At 43.6% G+C, this 16,566-nt stretch overlaps 1 protein-coding gene across 1 annotated transcript; it reads left to right on the top strand.

The window, feature by feature from the left end:
* Window positions 1-253: 253 nt before the first annotated feature.
* tmem187 (transmembrane protein 187) lies at window positions 254-1,639 on the top strand. Its single transcript, XM_086288112.1, has one exon. The coding sequence runs from the start codon at window positions 377-379 to the stop codon at window positions 1,160-1,162; it is 786 nt and encodes a 261-aa protein (XP_086144238.1). The 5' UTR covers window positions 254-376; the 3' UTR covers window positions 1,163-1,639.
* The last annotated feature ends 14,927 nt before the right edge of the window (window positions 1,640-16,566 follow it).

Below are 16,566 nucleotides of genomic sequence, written 5' to 3'. Positions count from 1 at the left end.
AGTCCACATCAAAATTAATAATGAGATATTGAGGATACTGTTTTCCTTCCAAAGCTGTCATTCAGTGCTGACGAGGCCAAATGACTCCGGATAATAAACAGTGAATCCTTGCGCCTGGCTCTACAAGAAGCAGGAACCTAACCCTTGTCTGGTCGTGGTCACGTGGCCTGGGTGTTTTGACCCACGCCTTGAGCAGTGTTTGCCAGATCTGCGCTTCTGACGCTCGTGACAGTGTTAAACGTCTGTTTCGAGGCTGCCGGCCTCATGCCCGGATCAAGGCAGCCAATCCAAGCCTTCAGTTTCTGTACCACGTGATTTTGAAACGCGGAAAAACACCTAAGACCTTTGGTTCCAGTCTCGGAGCGGAGGTCCGGAGATGATGAGGCGGGCCGTGGTGCACGTGTCCGTGGGCTTCCTGCTGTGTGTCGGCCTGGTGAACACCGGCCTGTTCGCGGACGTTGACGTGGACCTGAGTTCCGAACACTACGCGGAGAGGCGGGTCGACGGTCTGCCCGCGTTCTTGGCGATGCCCTGTAACTGCGTGGTCAATGTGGGTTACGTGTGCGTGGGGCTGTACTGGCTGCTGTGGCGCGGGGACGGCGCTGAGTCGGAGCGCGCCCGCTACCTGAGGCACGTGTTCGCCCTCATGGCCGTCTTTTACGGCCCCGTACAGTGGACGCGCCTGGCCATGCTGCGGCGCGCTCCAGCCGTTCTCGACCAGTGGCTGACTTTACCGATCTTCGCGTGGGTGCCGGTGTGGATCGACTTTATCGAGAGGCGGACCGAATGGCGCGCGTCGCACGCGGCGACGCTCGAGTTCGGCTCCGTTCTCAGCTACGGACTGGCGATCGCACACCGACGCGGCTTCGACACGGCGCTCGCAGGTCACGTGCTCTTTGCGGTGTACAAAGGGGTTGACGTGCAGCGGACGCACGGAGATGTGCGCACGCGCAGACACCTCGTGCTGGCTTTGCTGTCGTGTGCAGGCTTCGTGCTCCTGAAGCTGCTGGATCACCACCTGGCTCAGTACCGCCTGTTCCAGCGCTTCACCGGACACTTCTGGTCCAAAGTGTGCGACGTGCTGCAGTTCCACTACAGCTTCTGCTTCCTGACCAGGCTGACGAGCAGAGCGCGGGCCAAGACTGAGCCGCAGCAGCAGTGACAGCCACGCAGCATCCTCCAGCTGGGAGTTCATTCTGTCTCATTCCACACAAGACCACATCTTCACCTCAGCATAACTCTAGATTCTGTTCAGCTTCAATACTTTAGTTCCACATAAATATTGATTCTCCCTGAGCTACAGGAGCAGCTGCAGCATTCGATGTGCCCCAGCCACGTGGCTCCAGCTCCAATCAGCTGTATCTAATAATAGAAAAATGAGCAGAACGATGCCAGTGGGAGGGCAGAACAAAGAAAACCGCTGCTCTCAGGAAAAGGACCACCAGGATAGCCCCCCGGACTTTTGTGGACTCTTGAGACCAAAGATGACCACTGCAGTGTAGCTGAAGTAAACATGTGACATTAAGCTTCACCACCCCTTAGGGCTGCTCTGCTGGAGGAGGGGTGAAGGATTGCTGCTTACTTACAATGTTCAGTGGTGCACATGTGCAATCTGAGTTAAAATAAAGAAAAGTACACATGTCTGTGTGATGTTTAGTCTGACTGTGACTTACAGACCATTAGTACCTACTCAGATCGACTCGGCATGGTTCGGCTCAGTTTTCAGGGTTTCCCATTATGTCACAGTATGTGGCACCCCTCCTCACAGGGGCGGATCTACAGGGGCAGCATGTGCCACCCTAGTTTTGCATATGTCAGTGTTGTTCATTAAAATAAGATAGCACCCCCCACCACCACTTAAAATGGTTCAGCCCAGAGCCTTTTCACATCTTACACTGGGGATTGATTGCGTGAGTGTTATTCACCCTCCGGGGGCAGCTATTGGTGTAAATGTACCATGATTTGGCAGCACCTGTGATTTGGTTATTTAGGAAGAGGGGAAAGTTTTGGGACAGTGGCGAGAGAGCGATATCGACAGCGACTTTTGAGTTGTGAGAGATTTGTGACGTTTAGCATGTAGTTAGTGTGTAGTGTAGTCATGAGCTTTGTGTGTCAAAATGTTACACCCCTGAAAACAGGGGAAAAGAATCACGAGAGTGATTATGACTTGCGTCTCTCATGCAGTCGTTTATTGCAGTGAGGAGAACGCGCGAAAGCCCCCTAGTGGAGAATAGAGACACTACTAATCGATCCCAGAAAAGGCTTACTAGCCGATCACTGATGTATAGATTGTATTTCTCTTAAGTAACATGAAAGCCATTAATATAACATGAAAAATAATAAACTCTTAATCATTTTCTTACCATATTTACATTATTTTCGTCCTTATATCAACAGATATGAATTAGTATTAACTGAACAGTTTTATATGCAGTAGTCCTTATTAGAGATGGACCGATCCGATATTACGTATCGGTATCGGTCCGATACTGACCTAAATTACTGGATCGGATATCGGAGAAAAATAAAAAATGTAATCCGATCCATTAAATATCACGAAAGCACCTCACAAAACTTGCAACACGCCGTAACTCACCTCAGAACGTTAGCACGTCGGAGCAGTATGCATCACGTGATAGAGCAGCTGTGGCATGCGGGACCTGTCGGTGGTCTGGATAGCATGTGGAGCTTCACTAGCAACCCGGCATTTCATCTCCGACAAAGTTATCCCCGAGAGAAGTAAAGCAAGTGTGTAAGTCCATCTCTGAATGTTTGTAAAGCATTCCTGTGTTAAGCTTAACAAGCGACTGCCTCTCGCTCTCCGGCTGCTACTTCAATCATGAAACTGCTTAACGATCAGCTGATCGGCTTTTCTGTCTCGAGTCCGTGTCTCTTGTTTGTTTTTGGCCCACTTTGCACCAGAAAGAGGAAACCAGCGGCTGAACAACAGCAGCACGTTTAAGCTTGATCAGCTGTTGTTAGAATTTATTTATTATTAGTTTCTACTCGGGGATCTTTTTCTACGTAGCTGACGCTGGTAACTGTGCAGGGGCGGATCTAGCAAAGTTTAGCCAGGGGGGCCGATAGGGCATGAACAGGGAAAAGGGGGCACAAAGACATACTTTTCTTTCTTATTCTCATTTAAAATGTCGAGCTTTTAATAAATAATTATCTGACACACAAAGTTTTAATTTGATGTAAAATGAATAGAAGTCAATTACTGTATATAGTGACTATTAAGTCTAATATATATACCCTAGTAAGCTATAGTACTTTTTCCTTTGGGAAGGTACCATCTGTGCATTCTGCAATTTTGTTGAAGAAAGATGTTGAATCTATTTAATATTTCTTGAAAAATAATTGATTTCTGTGCATTTTTTTCACACTGCATCAAATTAAGGTTGATTACGTCGATTAAGCATCATGAGGTGGAGCGTGAGGGGTGGTTCCCTATTTTTTATTTATTTATTTTTGTTGTTGCTGGGAGTTGGAACTCTATTAGTTAGGTTGCTTAATATTTACGCTAAGTACTCTTTAAAATACCAGAATAGGGAGGATGGTGTAGGTTTAAGTTTATTAGATTGATCAGTATTGCTGAACTATGAAATATTTTTTTTTGTATACAGGTATAACAGAATAGCTTTAGTGTAGTTGTTGTTTTAAACTTGAGTATGAACTTATACAAAATGCAGCAAGATATTTAAAAAAAACTGTTTTGTTGATTAAAAAACACTATATCGGATTCATATCGGTATCGGCAGATATCCAAATTTATGATATCGGTATCGGACATAAAAAAGTGGTATCGTGCCATCTCTAGTCCTTATACCTGTCACAAAAACAATGAGGAAAGCCACCAAAGGCAGACGGCAGTGGAAACACTGGACTGATGCAGCAGCTTTACTCCTGTGCTGTTCTCCTCTGTCTTGTGGCCGACAAACTATTTTTTGCACTGGCACAAATAATTTGTGGGGCACCTTATTGTGACAACTAATTGTTCTCTAATTTTAGTGTTAGTAGTATTTTTAAATAGCTGTACAAAAAAATGCCAGATGTATTATTTTTAGGTAAATGGTTAAATATAACTTTATTTCTAACTTAATCTACAATTTATATTTGCATTTCAAGTTATGAAAATAATTCAATAAACATGTCTGTGGTTTTTACAGTAAAAATAGAACTTTCTCCTACTCGGCTTTTATATTTTTATGTGATTTCAGATCAATTGTGTTAGTACAGTATGTCAATGAAAACATTACTGTAAGTTCAGACGTGAGATTGTGCTGAAAAGAATGATGCCACAGAAGGCACGAGAAGAAAATTTAAAGGTGAAATACAAAGTAGTGAAAAGTGGCCAATGGTACCCTGGACCCCAGAGGCTTAACCTGAAAAGTCAGGTTTCTGTTGATGACAGCGCAGATTTAGAGGTAACTTTGGGTTCCCTCTTGTTCCTCTAGCACAAAGTGCAGTTAGCTGCAACATCTTTCTAAATTCTTCTTTTACTGTCATTTTCTTAAACTGACAGCCCATCAAATACGTGTGTCTACTGTCCATTTTTATAGTTGCATACTATCCTAATAACAGTTCCAAAGTTATTTCTACAGAGAATTTACTGTAAATTAGAAGCTCTATTGTGCCACATCAAACCTACAAAGGCAAAGTCATTCATTACTCTGTTAAAGACTCGTACTGGGAGACATGGTCAGTGCAGTTTAATGTCAGAGAGATATTCCTGAAACTGCTGGATAAACAGACACTCACTCAAGAACGAGTAGCACAGTTGAGGTCATAAAGGGCAGGAAGTTAAACATCACTATACCATCTGACATGCTGGGGAGGGGAACAGAAACAAGGGAATGTCTTCGATCATGCTGTTTAGGACAAGGCTTACAACTTGAAGCACAATAATGGCAACATTTAATGAAATCACTCTAAAATATAAGACATTGTAACAAAAAAGAAACATTGATGAAGCGTCCAAAAAGCCCCATGGTGAGTAAAATCCCAGAGAGAGCGCAGCTTTCACACCTGATCAGCGTGCAGCGTGCTTGTATGAGCGAGGCTTGTTGTGTAAAGCACTTTGATTTCTCCTGGAGAGTAGAAAAGTGCTGCATAAGAGTCAGTCCATTTACCATTAAAAGATGTATGGATGTTCTGCTTTGTCATTTCATAGACTTGGTCACTGGTACTTTCTTATTATAAGGATGCTCCTGCTCTGCTCCCATTCTACCTGCTGGCTCTTTAAAACGTGTGGGAAGTTTTGTCTTTGATTCCAAGATTTCTTCCTTCTGTCTGTCCCCAGAGTTGGAAAAAGAGCAGTGAGATTTGCAGGCCTGCCCTCGTGCAGCATCAAATAAAACTTAATGAGCTAGTCTTACAAAAAGAATTGTACAGATTTATTTAACAAAGCTTGTTTATTTCACAAATTAATAGTAAGACACAGAAACTCAGTATTGATATGGATTAAACCTGCGAGAGGGAGTTACTCACAGCATGCATTACAAAGCGAGCACCTCATTGTTGATGCTGCTTTGTTTGGTGACCCTGTGTTTGGTTGGTGAGTAGGTCTGTAGGCCTTTAGACTGCAGGGTGACTCAGGGGAGAACCACTGATAACGCGTGTTTGCATTAGGACTCCAGCTGCATTTGTTGTTCTGTTTTTACATTTTGTTATCTTTAAAAAGTAACCTCATTGGTTTTTGTGCTGTAATTAGTAATGTGAGTATTTGGTAACAGAAACAGAACTAATGCAAAGTGAAGCTTTTTATTGATGAGAATGCACCATGAGATGTGTGTGTGTGTGTGTGTGTGTGTGTGTGTGTGTGTGTGTGTGCGTGTGTGTGTGTGCGTGCTGGTTTGGACACACACTGTGACTGTGAGCACTAATGGCTCTGCAAGGCTTAGTGCTGTGAACTGACAGAGCAGCAGTTTCCTGACTGCAGGGATTTACCCATGCTAGCAGGGCTTTAGGGGTCTCGTTCTCTCACCCTCTCTCTCTCACACACACACACACAAATATCTATATCCAGTTTGTATTTCCTGAGAAGGCGCCTTGATATTTTCTTGATGTGTCTCTTGCAGTCATGCTCCATTTTAGTTTTGACTGAAAGAAACAGGGGCTGCAAATTGATATGTTTCTTTTTTGGAGTTCCACAGGGTTCAGTGCTAGGACCAATTCTGTTTACATTATACATGCTTCCCTTAGGCAGCATCATTAGAAGACATAGCATACATTTTCACTGCTATGCAGATGACACCCAGCTCTATCTGTCCATGAAGCCAGATAACACACACCAATGAGTTAAACTGCAGGAATGTCTTAAAGGCATAAAGACCTGGATGGCCGCTAACTTTCTGCTTCTTAATTCAGATCAAACTGAGGTTATTGTACTCGGCCCTGAAAATCTTAGAAATATGGTATCTAACCAGATTCTTACTCTGGATGGCATTACCTTGGCCTCCAGTAACGCTGTGAGGAACCTTGGAGTCATTGTTGACCAGGACATGTCCTTCAATGCACATATTAAACAAATATGTAAGACTGCTTTGTTCCTGTCTTCCTGACAGGGACTAGAAAGAGAGAGCAGATTTCTCCTGTTTTGGCTTCCTGTTAAATCCAGAATTCAAAATCCTGCTACTCACATACAAGGTCTTAAATAATCAGATGCCCTCACCCGTTGGTGCATTGATGGTTCTCGGTGTCCAGGGCTGGATGTTCGGGTTTGTACTGGCTCACTCCCGGGGGCTGCTTGGCGGGGCCTGGGGCTTTCCTCAGCTCTTTTCTGCTTTCAAGATTAGGCTTCAAACTTTCCTTTTTGCTAAAGCATATAGTTAGGGCTGGACCAGGTGACCCTGAATCCTCCCTTAGTTATGCTGCAATAGACGTAGGCTGCCGAGGATTCCCATGATGCATTGAGTTTTTCCTTTCCAGTCACCTTTCTCACTCACTATGTGTTAACAGACCTCTCTGCATTGAATCATATCTGTTATTAACCTCTGTCTCTCTTCCACAGCATGTCTTTATCCTGTCTTCCTTCTCTCACCCCAACCAATCACAGCAGATGGCCCCGCCCCTCCCTGAGCCTGGTTCTGCTGGAGGTTTCTTCCTGTTAAAAGGGAGTTTTTCCTTCCCACTGTCGCCAAAGTGCTGCTCATAGGGGGTCATATGATTGTTGGGTTTTTCTCAGTATGTGTTATTGTAGGGTTTACTGTACAATATAAAGCACCTTGAAGCGACTGTTGTTGTGATTTGGCGCTGTGTAAATAAAGTTGAATGAAACTGAAAACTTTTTTATATATGAGGCTGTTTGTATTCCTTGCTTTTTTATACTTTCCCAGAAGTTCTCTAGTTTATTGTTTGAGTTTTGTATGTTGTTTCCTATTGCAGTTGCATTTTTATTCTGTTCCCTCAGCACTCCCTATTTAATGCTTTTGTCTCATTTCCCTGTTTAGGTCATGCTGTATCTTAAAAGCCTCTGTTTGGATGTGTTCCTTGTTGTGTTGCGCTGTGTGTTCCAAGTGTTTTTCCCGATATTCCCAGCCATGGAGGGCCCACAAGCCTATATATTCTAAGGGGGAGTGGTCAGTGATGATTGGAGCAGACTTCAATGGACTGGTGAAGAGAGCAGAGATGAAGAGGCATTGTATCAAGGACAAGAAATGCAAAAGGACAGATGGAGTGAGTGGAATTGCATCTGCGATCTGGGAGAGGCAGTTCAGAACACAAGTCATGATCAGTAAGCAGCAGTATGGCTTCATGCTGAGAAAGAACACTACAGATAGTAGAACAATATGAAGAACCATACGTATGAACCCCTTTACTCTACACAGGCCTCTGGGCTTCAGTGTCAGACGTTGCATCACTTGTAAAAGGCCTCATCGATTCATGCTCCTCGTTAAAGTCTCGTACTTACCTCAGTTTCTTTGTGCTTTTAGTCACCTCGTCCTACCATCACCACTCACCTGCAGCTCAAGATCCTCTGAATGCTGGTGTCCACAGCAGGGCTCTGGTTTTGTTGCTGATTCTTCACCTCTCAGGTTCACACCATTCACCATTTCCACCTGCATGTCCTCCTGACACCGTCTCTTGTGGATCTCTGGAAAAACAAGGATGGAATCTTCTCACTTGCTCAGCACTCTAGGAGCTCACCTGGCTATTCACCTGCCCCAGAGCCTTTTACGCTTCACCTGCCAAGTAAGACTCCAATATCACCTCTCCAGTCTAGCTCCCCCTGCATCATCTCTAACCACACTCTCCCTCTGTTCACAGCTTACCACGCTCACTCCCTCGCCCTGTGTTTGAGTGAATAAAACTAGTTGAAGGTCCGTAGAAGCAAGACAGAATACATGAGAGGGAGACAGATGTACCAGCAAAGAGCACAGGTAGTGAATAATTTGGATACGTTTAAAAGCCTGAGATAATCCAAAGCAACAGACAGTGCACAAGAGACGTGAATAAGGGAACGTAGGCAGGGTGGAGTGGGTGGAGATGGCTAAAGGATAGCAGCAAGAAGGAAAGGGAAGGTAAGAGGCGGGAGTGAGCATGATGGATAGGATTAGAAATGAGTCCATCAGAGGGACAGCTCAGGTTGAGATATTTCGAGGCAAAGTTAGAATGGCGAGGCTGAGATAGTTTGGACGTGTGAAGAGGGGGGAGAGGGGGTACATCAGACAAAGGATGATGAAGATGGAGCTGCTAGGCAGGAAGAAAATCTCAGATAAGACTCATGGATGTAATGAAGGAGGACATTCAGAGGGCTGGTGTGACAGAGGATGCTGGGATAGGGTGAGATGGTGGCAGATGACCTGTTCGTGACACCTAAAGGATTTACGGCAGTAGGACAGCAGCTGAAATACAAGTAAGCAAACTGTTTCCTTCATTACACTGTCTTATTAAAAGTTATATGAGGTTCTTAGAGTCAGTTAAAAAACAGCTGCAATTATCAACAGAATGTGAAGAAATATGAGAAATCCTATAAAGACTTGTGTTTTGACTGAGAGCAGACTGGGAGTATGTGGTGAGTCTGACAGAAAGCTGAGCAGACACACAAATGGCCTCTTTCTTCACTTTTAAAGCATATTGAGATACATTAACAACACAAAGCTGGGCACTGTGTGACATGGCTAACTGTAAAAAAGTGGATGATTCAAAATATTAATTCAAAATGAAGGTGGTATATTAGCACAAACGCTGGTTAAAGGCAGTGGCGTACATTCAGTCAGTCGAGTGATTTGTCATAGAGGCTAATCTGGAAGCGCTGCTACAGGCGTCCCTGCTCACCTTTGTCTGTGTGAGTAAACAGGAGTGCCCGTCTCCATCATCAAGGCTTTCTTTGTTAATGTGCTAAACAAATAAAGTTTTTACACTGCACTGTCACTCCTCTACATCACACATGTTGGCCAAGGCTAATACGTAAACTTTGGCTACAGTGAAGCTTGTTTCTTTGCTAATGCTAGTCCTGTTTGCACACAAAGCACAGATAATAACTGATCTCAGAGCTGTGAAAGTAGAGCCAGTGCCAGCTTGTCATGCACTGCACAGTAGTCTCCCATCAGCCCCTGTCAGAGACCAGAGGATTACAAACCAAAGTCAGCTTGAGAAGCTTCACAGACGCAGCTTTACTTCTAAGCACTGCTTGCAGCCACAAGATGGCAGTAAAGTAAAAGATGGATGCAAATTGGTGTGTAGCTTTGAGGTGAAAGGAAAGAGACTTTCACTGTTGTATGTTTAAAATGAGAGCTGAGTAGCTTTAGTTTGAGAGGGCCATCTGCTGCTCAGGAGGTTGGCAGTTCAATCCTTGGCTGCATCAGTTGGCCTGCCAAAGTATCCTTGGGCAAGTGTAGAGGTGGGAAGTGATGAAGTACAAATACTTTGTTACTGTACAGTCAAATTTTCAGGTATCTGTACTTTTCTTAAGTGTACAGATACATTTACTCCCCACATTTTAACACAAATATCTATCATTTCTACTCCAAACATGCTCGTTACCTTTGCTTTGACACATTCGAGAGGAGTCATTATTCCAAGTCACATCAATCTAAGCCTAAAAGGTAACATGTGAAAGGCAGTCCTAAAAGTGCATCAATCACCAGGTGTTATTGCATACAAAGTGATGAAAGAGGCAAAAACATGTCATTTATGCAGCACCACCAGTGCCTTTTTGGCACAACACCAGTACGAATGTAGATGTCCATAAGCTGTCACAGCACTGCAGCTTGCCCCACAGAGGAGGAGCATAAAGGGAGTAAGGGAGTCACAGTTTATATTACCATTTACTAATATAGTCTCATCACATTAATAAAACACATATTTGTCATTGTGTTGCTATGTTGCCTGATGTGCTAATCTGATGCTGATCATTACACTAATGGAGACAGGAGGAATGTTTACAGAGAGGACCACATATTTAAGGGCAGGGTGGAGTCACCTGGTTCCCAACAGACTATTTGAATAATGCGAAGCAGCAAAGGGTGGAGCAGAGTTTTGAAGTGCTTCAGTGTGTCTGTGACAATAGGAATAGATGTGTAAGTGAGCATGTTTGCTTAAACCTGAAAAGTGGCACACCCCTGTCCCTGATGAGCTGTAGCTGCACACGCCCATCACTGTGTGTGTGTGTGTGTGTGTGTGTGTGTGTGTGTGTGTGTGTGTGTGTGTGTGTGTGTGTGTGTGTGTCAGAGACAGCAGACAGCAGAAAGTGTCACAAAGTTTCTCTGTCTGTGTCCCATTCTGGAATTCAGATGGGTGTGGTTTCATCTCTCTGAGTATCGGGACAGGGTGAGGTCCCACTTTTTGCACTTTTATTTCATTTTTGATGCATTTGTAACCCCTGATATGATTTAATAAAAAGTTTACTTAACTGGTGTGTATATATATATATATATATATATATAGGGAGTACAGAGTTGGGAGTTTGCCTCGGAAGGTTGCTGGTTCGAGCCCCAGCTTGGACAGTCTTGGTCGTTGTGTCCTTGTCCTTGTGTCGTTGGGTCCTTGTCCTTGTCCACTTCACCCATTCTTATTCTTATAACAGTTGATGGGTACATGCTACTTCGGTAGTGCTGTCACGGTCTGTGGATGCAGACTGTGTGGAGGTGAGATGGAATCTAATAAGGCTGGTAGAAAAAAATACAAAACAAAGTGCAAAGGCAAAACTAAACAAAACCCTAAAGTGGATAAACTAAAATTAAACACAGAAACACCCTGAATGTGAATCCTGGACCTGAGACACGGACTCCTGGAACATTAGTCATGGGAAACACACAACCTGACATTGAGAGACAGAGGACTTAAATAGACAGAAGGGAAACGAGGGAAGTGAAAACACATGGGGAACACAGCTGACACCGTGTTGGTCAAGTTACTTGAAAAAAATAATCAGTAACTAATTACCGATTACTCCCCCCAAAAAGTAATCCCATTACTTTACTGATTACTTATTTTCAAAAGTAATTAATTACTTAGTTACTTCGTTACTTTTTAAAAACATGATTTACAACCTGAGTAGGTGATAAAGTGATAGATCTTTCAGCCCAATTCTACTTTTTCTACATAATCCATCATACAAAATGTAATCAAATGGAAAAGTCTCTTTTTAAAACTTTTATAGTTTTATTAGTTTTAATCTTTTAACTTTATGCATCAAGCAAAAATTTAATTATATGCAACATTCTCTGATTGGAAGAAGTTTGTTTAACATTTAAACCTATTTTCTGCACATTCCAGCACATAAAATAAAATATTTTTTGTGTTTGCACTCACTCTTTCAAATAGATGCAAGTAAAACACAGCAGAAAATAAATAAAGTCAAAGACTCAGCGGTCCTGTTGCTCTATTTTCACCTGTAAAGCAGGAGTGGGGTAGGCGGAGGTTTACCCTGGTGCAGGTGTGCTGCGGTCAGTGGAAGAATCCGCGAGTTTCTCTGTGAGTTTCCCATTACGTCATAGCTACTCGGTGCTTGTTGGAAGTTTAGGGGTTTTTTTCGCTGTAAAAAGAAGTTTTCTTCCCACGCACAGCGGACACTAATGTTTTTGTCACTTTTTATGGAATCAAACTCAAAGTAAGGTCAGTACTTCCACGCTTTAAACGCTGCACGCTCATACTCTCTCTGCACTCGATATGTGATCCATTGTTGATCTGCACACAGCTGTTGTCACTAACGGCGCACTCGCTTACGTCACTGTCATGAGACATTCTCGCAAAAAATCACGGTTTTAGTAACGCAGTAACGCAGCGTTCCTACGGGAAAGTAACGGTAATCTAATTACCGTTTTTGCAATAGTAATCCCTTACTTTACTCGTTACTTGAAAAAAGTAATCGGATTACAAGTAACGCGTTACTGCCCATCTCTGGCTGACACAAATCAACACAACACCACAGGGAAGCAAAACTAAACACACTGAACATGGAACACGAGACTGTCAAAATAAAACAGGAAACGCAGTGAGACGTAGACTGTGACAACACGAGGTTGACAGAGGGGTCGAGGGGACACGGGAGACAAAGACACGACTAAGACACACAAAGAACGAGGGAGACTTAAGCACGACAGACACGACTTCACACACTGAAGACATGGCATAGACAACAACAAGCTAAACCGACAAGAACTAAACAGGGAAACCAAACTTAAACACAGAGCTAACTGAATCCTAAGATATATAATTATATAAATTAGAACATAATACAAAAAAGGCACAAAACTCTAAATATTGGCTCAAAATGACCCAGAACCATGACAAGTGCACCCTTCAGTATAGAAAACACAATGACCATAAAAGGTCCTTCTCCTAGATCTGTGACAACAGGGCTCAGATTAAAAAGCTCCCAAAGCAGGTGTTACATGAAGGCAAACACGGTGATTGTTTTCAAATGTTCTGCTTTATCATTATTATGTGAAACCAAACCTTGACAGTGGTGGAAATATTGACATGAGTACAGAGAAAACATTTGCCTTTTACTGTAATGTGCTGACTACTACCAATTTACCAACATTACCAGAATTTATCACCATTTCTCTACTGTGCTGTGTTCTCGATCCGTCTGTGTTTTCCACACCTGAGTTGTGACGTACTTCTGAAGTAACACCCACACCCTCAGTTTACAGGTTCCTGACTGAAAAAGCCTCCTGGTTATCCGTGCAGGGTGGAAGCTGAAGTAGCCAGGTGCCTGGACCCTAGACCCCAGGGTGCTCCCAGAAGACACAGGTTCACCGCCATCCGCTGGTTTATTCAGTGGAATTGTTTTAGGAATGAATTCATTCATTTGCACTACTACGAGTGGTGAGTCCAACTTTATTACCCATGTCGTTGTCCACGGGAAGACAGCAGGACTCATGAGACGCAGGGTTGGGCCCCAAGGACAACTTCACCTGTGCTGCTGGCTCCGTCATGATCGCCATCTACCTCTGAGCAGCAAAGCACTGATGTCATAATGAAAAAAGCAAATAAACAATAAAATATACAACAAATAATTTATAAAGCAGCCTTTAAAAACTATCAAAATGATAAAACCACAGTCTACACTTCTTAAAAAGAACACCTCACCACTGCATGGCACCACACCTGGCTTCACCCACGCATTTGAAACTCTGTTGGTGTCATACCTGTCATTCCAGCAGAGCACCACCCTTCCTGAATGTGACAGCCATACACACCTGAAAGTGTCACACCTCTCTGGGGAATGTGGACTGTGGGCCTGACAAAGGCATGGATGTTTTTCCTCCTCATACCTGCAGTGCAGTGTGACTGCAATATAAACTGTTTTATCATTCAGCGGGTCAGGTTTCTGCTTTCTTCTCAAATCTCACTTGACTTAACCATGCATGCTTTGTCATCTTGGTTTGTCATGCTCATTTAATAAGGCCTGGCTCTCCTCTGTCTGTTACAGCAGTGTTGAAGAGCATTCAGTTCTATGTAGCAGCATAGTTGGGCTCATGACTTAAACTGGTCACAGAAATGCAGGTGTATTTATTCCTGTACATGGACACATCCTCTTTTTCCTCGCTATAGTCAGCAGAACTGAACCAAATGTCTTTATATATGCAAGACGTATGTATTAGAATCCTGTGAGTCAGGTTGTGCTGTGTGAGGCAGCAGGGTAGGACCCGCAATACAAACAGATGCAGGGCTGAACTCACTGCAGCTTTGTTGCTAAACTTCCAGAATAATATAGAACTAAAGCTGCAGACAATATATGCACACAGGAAATCAGGGCAGAGAGGAAACGCCAGGGGAACACGGCTGGACATAATCTAACTGATGAGACAGCAGAAGCAAAACAGCATGATGCACAGAGGACAAATGGCTATCAGAATAAAACAGGAAGTACGAGAAACACACACTGAGACTCAGACACACGACTTTACGTGGGAAGACAATAGCACATTTGGCAGACCGAGCCAAGAGACCGAGAGCAGTAAGAGAAAGTGAGGGACAGGAAGAGAACGACAGAGGCAGACACGAAAAGGAAGCAAAACAAACATGAGACAGAGAGGGAATAAACAGAGCAAACAAATGAACCATTAACAGGACACTAGACACAGGAGGACAGCGAGCACTGAGGGAAGATATATGTCTGTGTATAACAGAAAAAGACTACGACAAACCATCCAAACACCAACCAGCTGTAGAATTCATAATAAAAAAACTGCACTACAGCGGTCCCTCGCCACAGTTATGTTCTCAAAGTAACCTGCGATAGCTGAAACCTGCACAGTAGACAACGTTTTTTTTTTTTTTTACAACTATTATAGATGTTTTAGGCTGTCAAACCCCTCACTACACACTTTATACACTTTTCTCAGACAGGCGTGAACATTTTCACACTTTTCTCTCTTGTTTAAACTCTTAAAGTTCAAACCGTTGTAGAAAAATAAGTCCAGTATTATAGAATGAAAGCAAAGGCATGAGCTGTTGCCTTTGACGGTGCAAAACTTTTGGTCAACATTGTTGTTTGTTGGGGAGGAAACATACAAACATACGGTGCAGCACTTCAGAGTCACACTGCTGGAGATCGAAGCTTGAATGAAGACTGGCGACGGAAACGGAGACCCTCAGGCGGCTGGTATATTTACTTTGTGCTTTCAGTGTTTATATACCATTTGCATTACTTTTAATGAGACTTTTGATGAGACTCCATATATTAAAAAGCTTCAGTTTTTACTTCTGCTCTCTCAATAAATGGTAAAGAGTCCCAAACTAGCTTCTCGTCCTCAGCAGACTTGGACGAGAGCTGCTCTCTCGCAGCCGGCCTGAGATGAGGAACCGTACAAACATCTGTCACCTGGCTGAGGTGGCGACAGAAAAGCAGGATGGATGGAGGACACTGTGTGGACTGCTCTGTAGAATATGAGAGAAGCAGCTGTTTTATTCTCTCCTTCCTCACAAAGGTCAAAGGTCAGATAATCAGGTGATTCAGTAGTCAGAAACCTGATGTAGCTGAAAACCTGCTGGCATGGGGGTGTGGTCTCTTTCCTCACCTAGCCTTTAATAATAATAATAATGGATTGGATTTATATAGCGCTTTTCAAGGCACCCAAAGCGCTTTACAATGCCACTATTCATTCACTCTCACATTCACACACTGGTGGAGGCAGCTACAGTTGTAGCTACAGCTGCCCTGGGGCAGACTGACAGAAGCGAGGCTGCCATATCGCGCCATCGGCCCCTCTGGCCAACACCGGTAGGCAAGTAGGGTAAAGTGTCTTGCCCAAGGACACAACGACCAGGACAGAGAGCCCAGGGATCGAACCAGCGACCTTCCGGTTACAGATGCGATTCCCAACCCCCGTTTAGCAGCTAAGCAAATACATGCGGCTAAGCTGACCCTGAAGCTTAGTGTTTCCCCGGTGCTCAGTCACACGTCTCTCCTGACTCATGCCTGTGCATATGATCAGAATGCCGTTGTCCCAGTCCAGCAGCTTAGACAGACATTCCAGTCGTGGGATACTACAGCATTACGCCCTGCTGGGATCCTGCAACTCTTTGGATACTTTAGCAAAAGCTACGGGTCATTTTCAAGGACGTACGGTGAACATAATCAAACCACGACAGAAATAAAGGACGAGACCTCTGAAATAAGATGTGTAATGCTGCACAGATGCTCGTTAACAAAACACACCTGATAACAACACAATGCATCACGTGTCAATGCTTTTACAAGCAAACTATGAAAATTGCAACTTCAGAACTGTTACTCTATCATTTATCTTTCAAACATCTCTGAAGAGAACATTTACATTTTTACTTCACTTCCCAAGGCTGGGGAGACCTGCTGCTGTGTGCCATGACATCAGCACGAGACCAGAATAACTAACTGAGAAACATGGAGCCCGGGAGAAAGATCAGGGAGACAGAAACAACCATACATGATGGACCACGCAGACTGGAATGAACAAGACCTCACAACCAGGAATGATGAAACCAGGAAGAACAAGCAAACTAAACAATACTAAGAAACGTAGAAACATTCGGATGAATCGTTGATTGACTCTTGGAGTCATCTTGTTAGTCCGGACTTCGCTGAAGAGGTCCACCACTGTCCCAACTTTTCTTCTTGTGTGGATAACG

This window comes from Aulonocara sp. 'chitande type north' Nkhata Bay, linkage group LG4, assembly GCF_057382095.1.
Source record: "Aulonocara sp. 'chitande type north' Nkhata Bay isolate Kocher_YH1m ecotype deep benthic linkage group LG4, A_spYH_male_GT1.1, whole genome shotgun sequence".
Classification (NCBI taxonomy): Eukaryota; Metazoa; Chordata; class Actinopteri; order Cichliformes; family Cichlidae; genus Aulonocara; species Aulonocara sp. 'chitande type north' Nkhata Bay.
Note: the sequence above shows the minus strand (reverse complement) of the source record. Positions and strands in the feature narration are given on the sequence as shown.

What these genes read in the sequence shown, in the direction of transcription:
- tmem187 (XM_086288112.1), top strand. Translation starts at nt 377, where the DNA reads ATGATGAGGCGGGCCGTGGTGCACGTGTCCGTGGGCTTCCTGCTGTGT.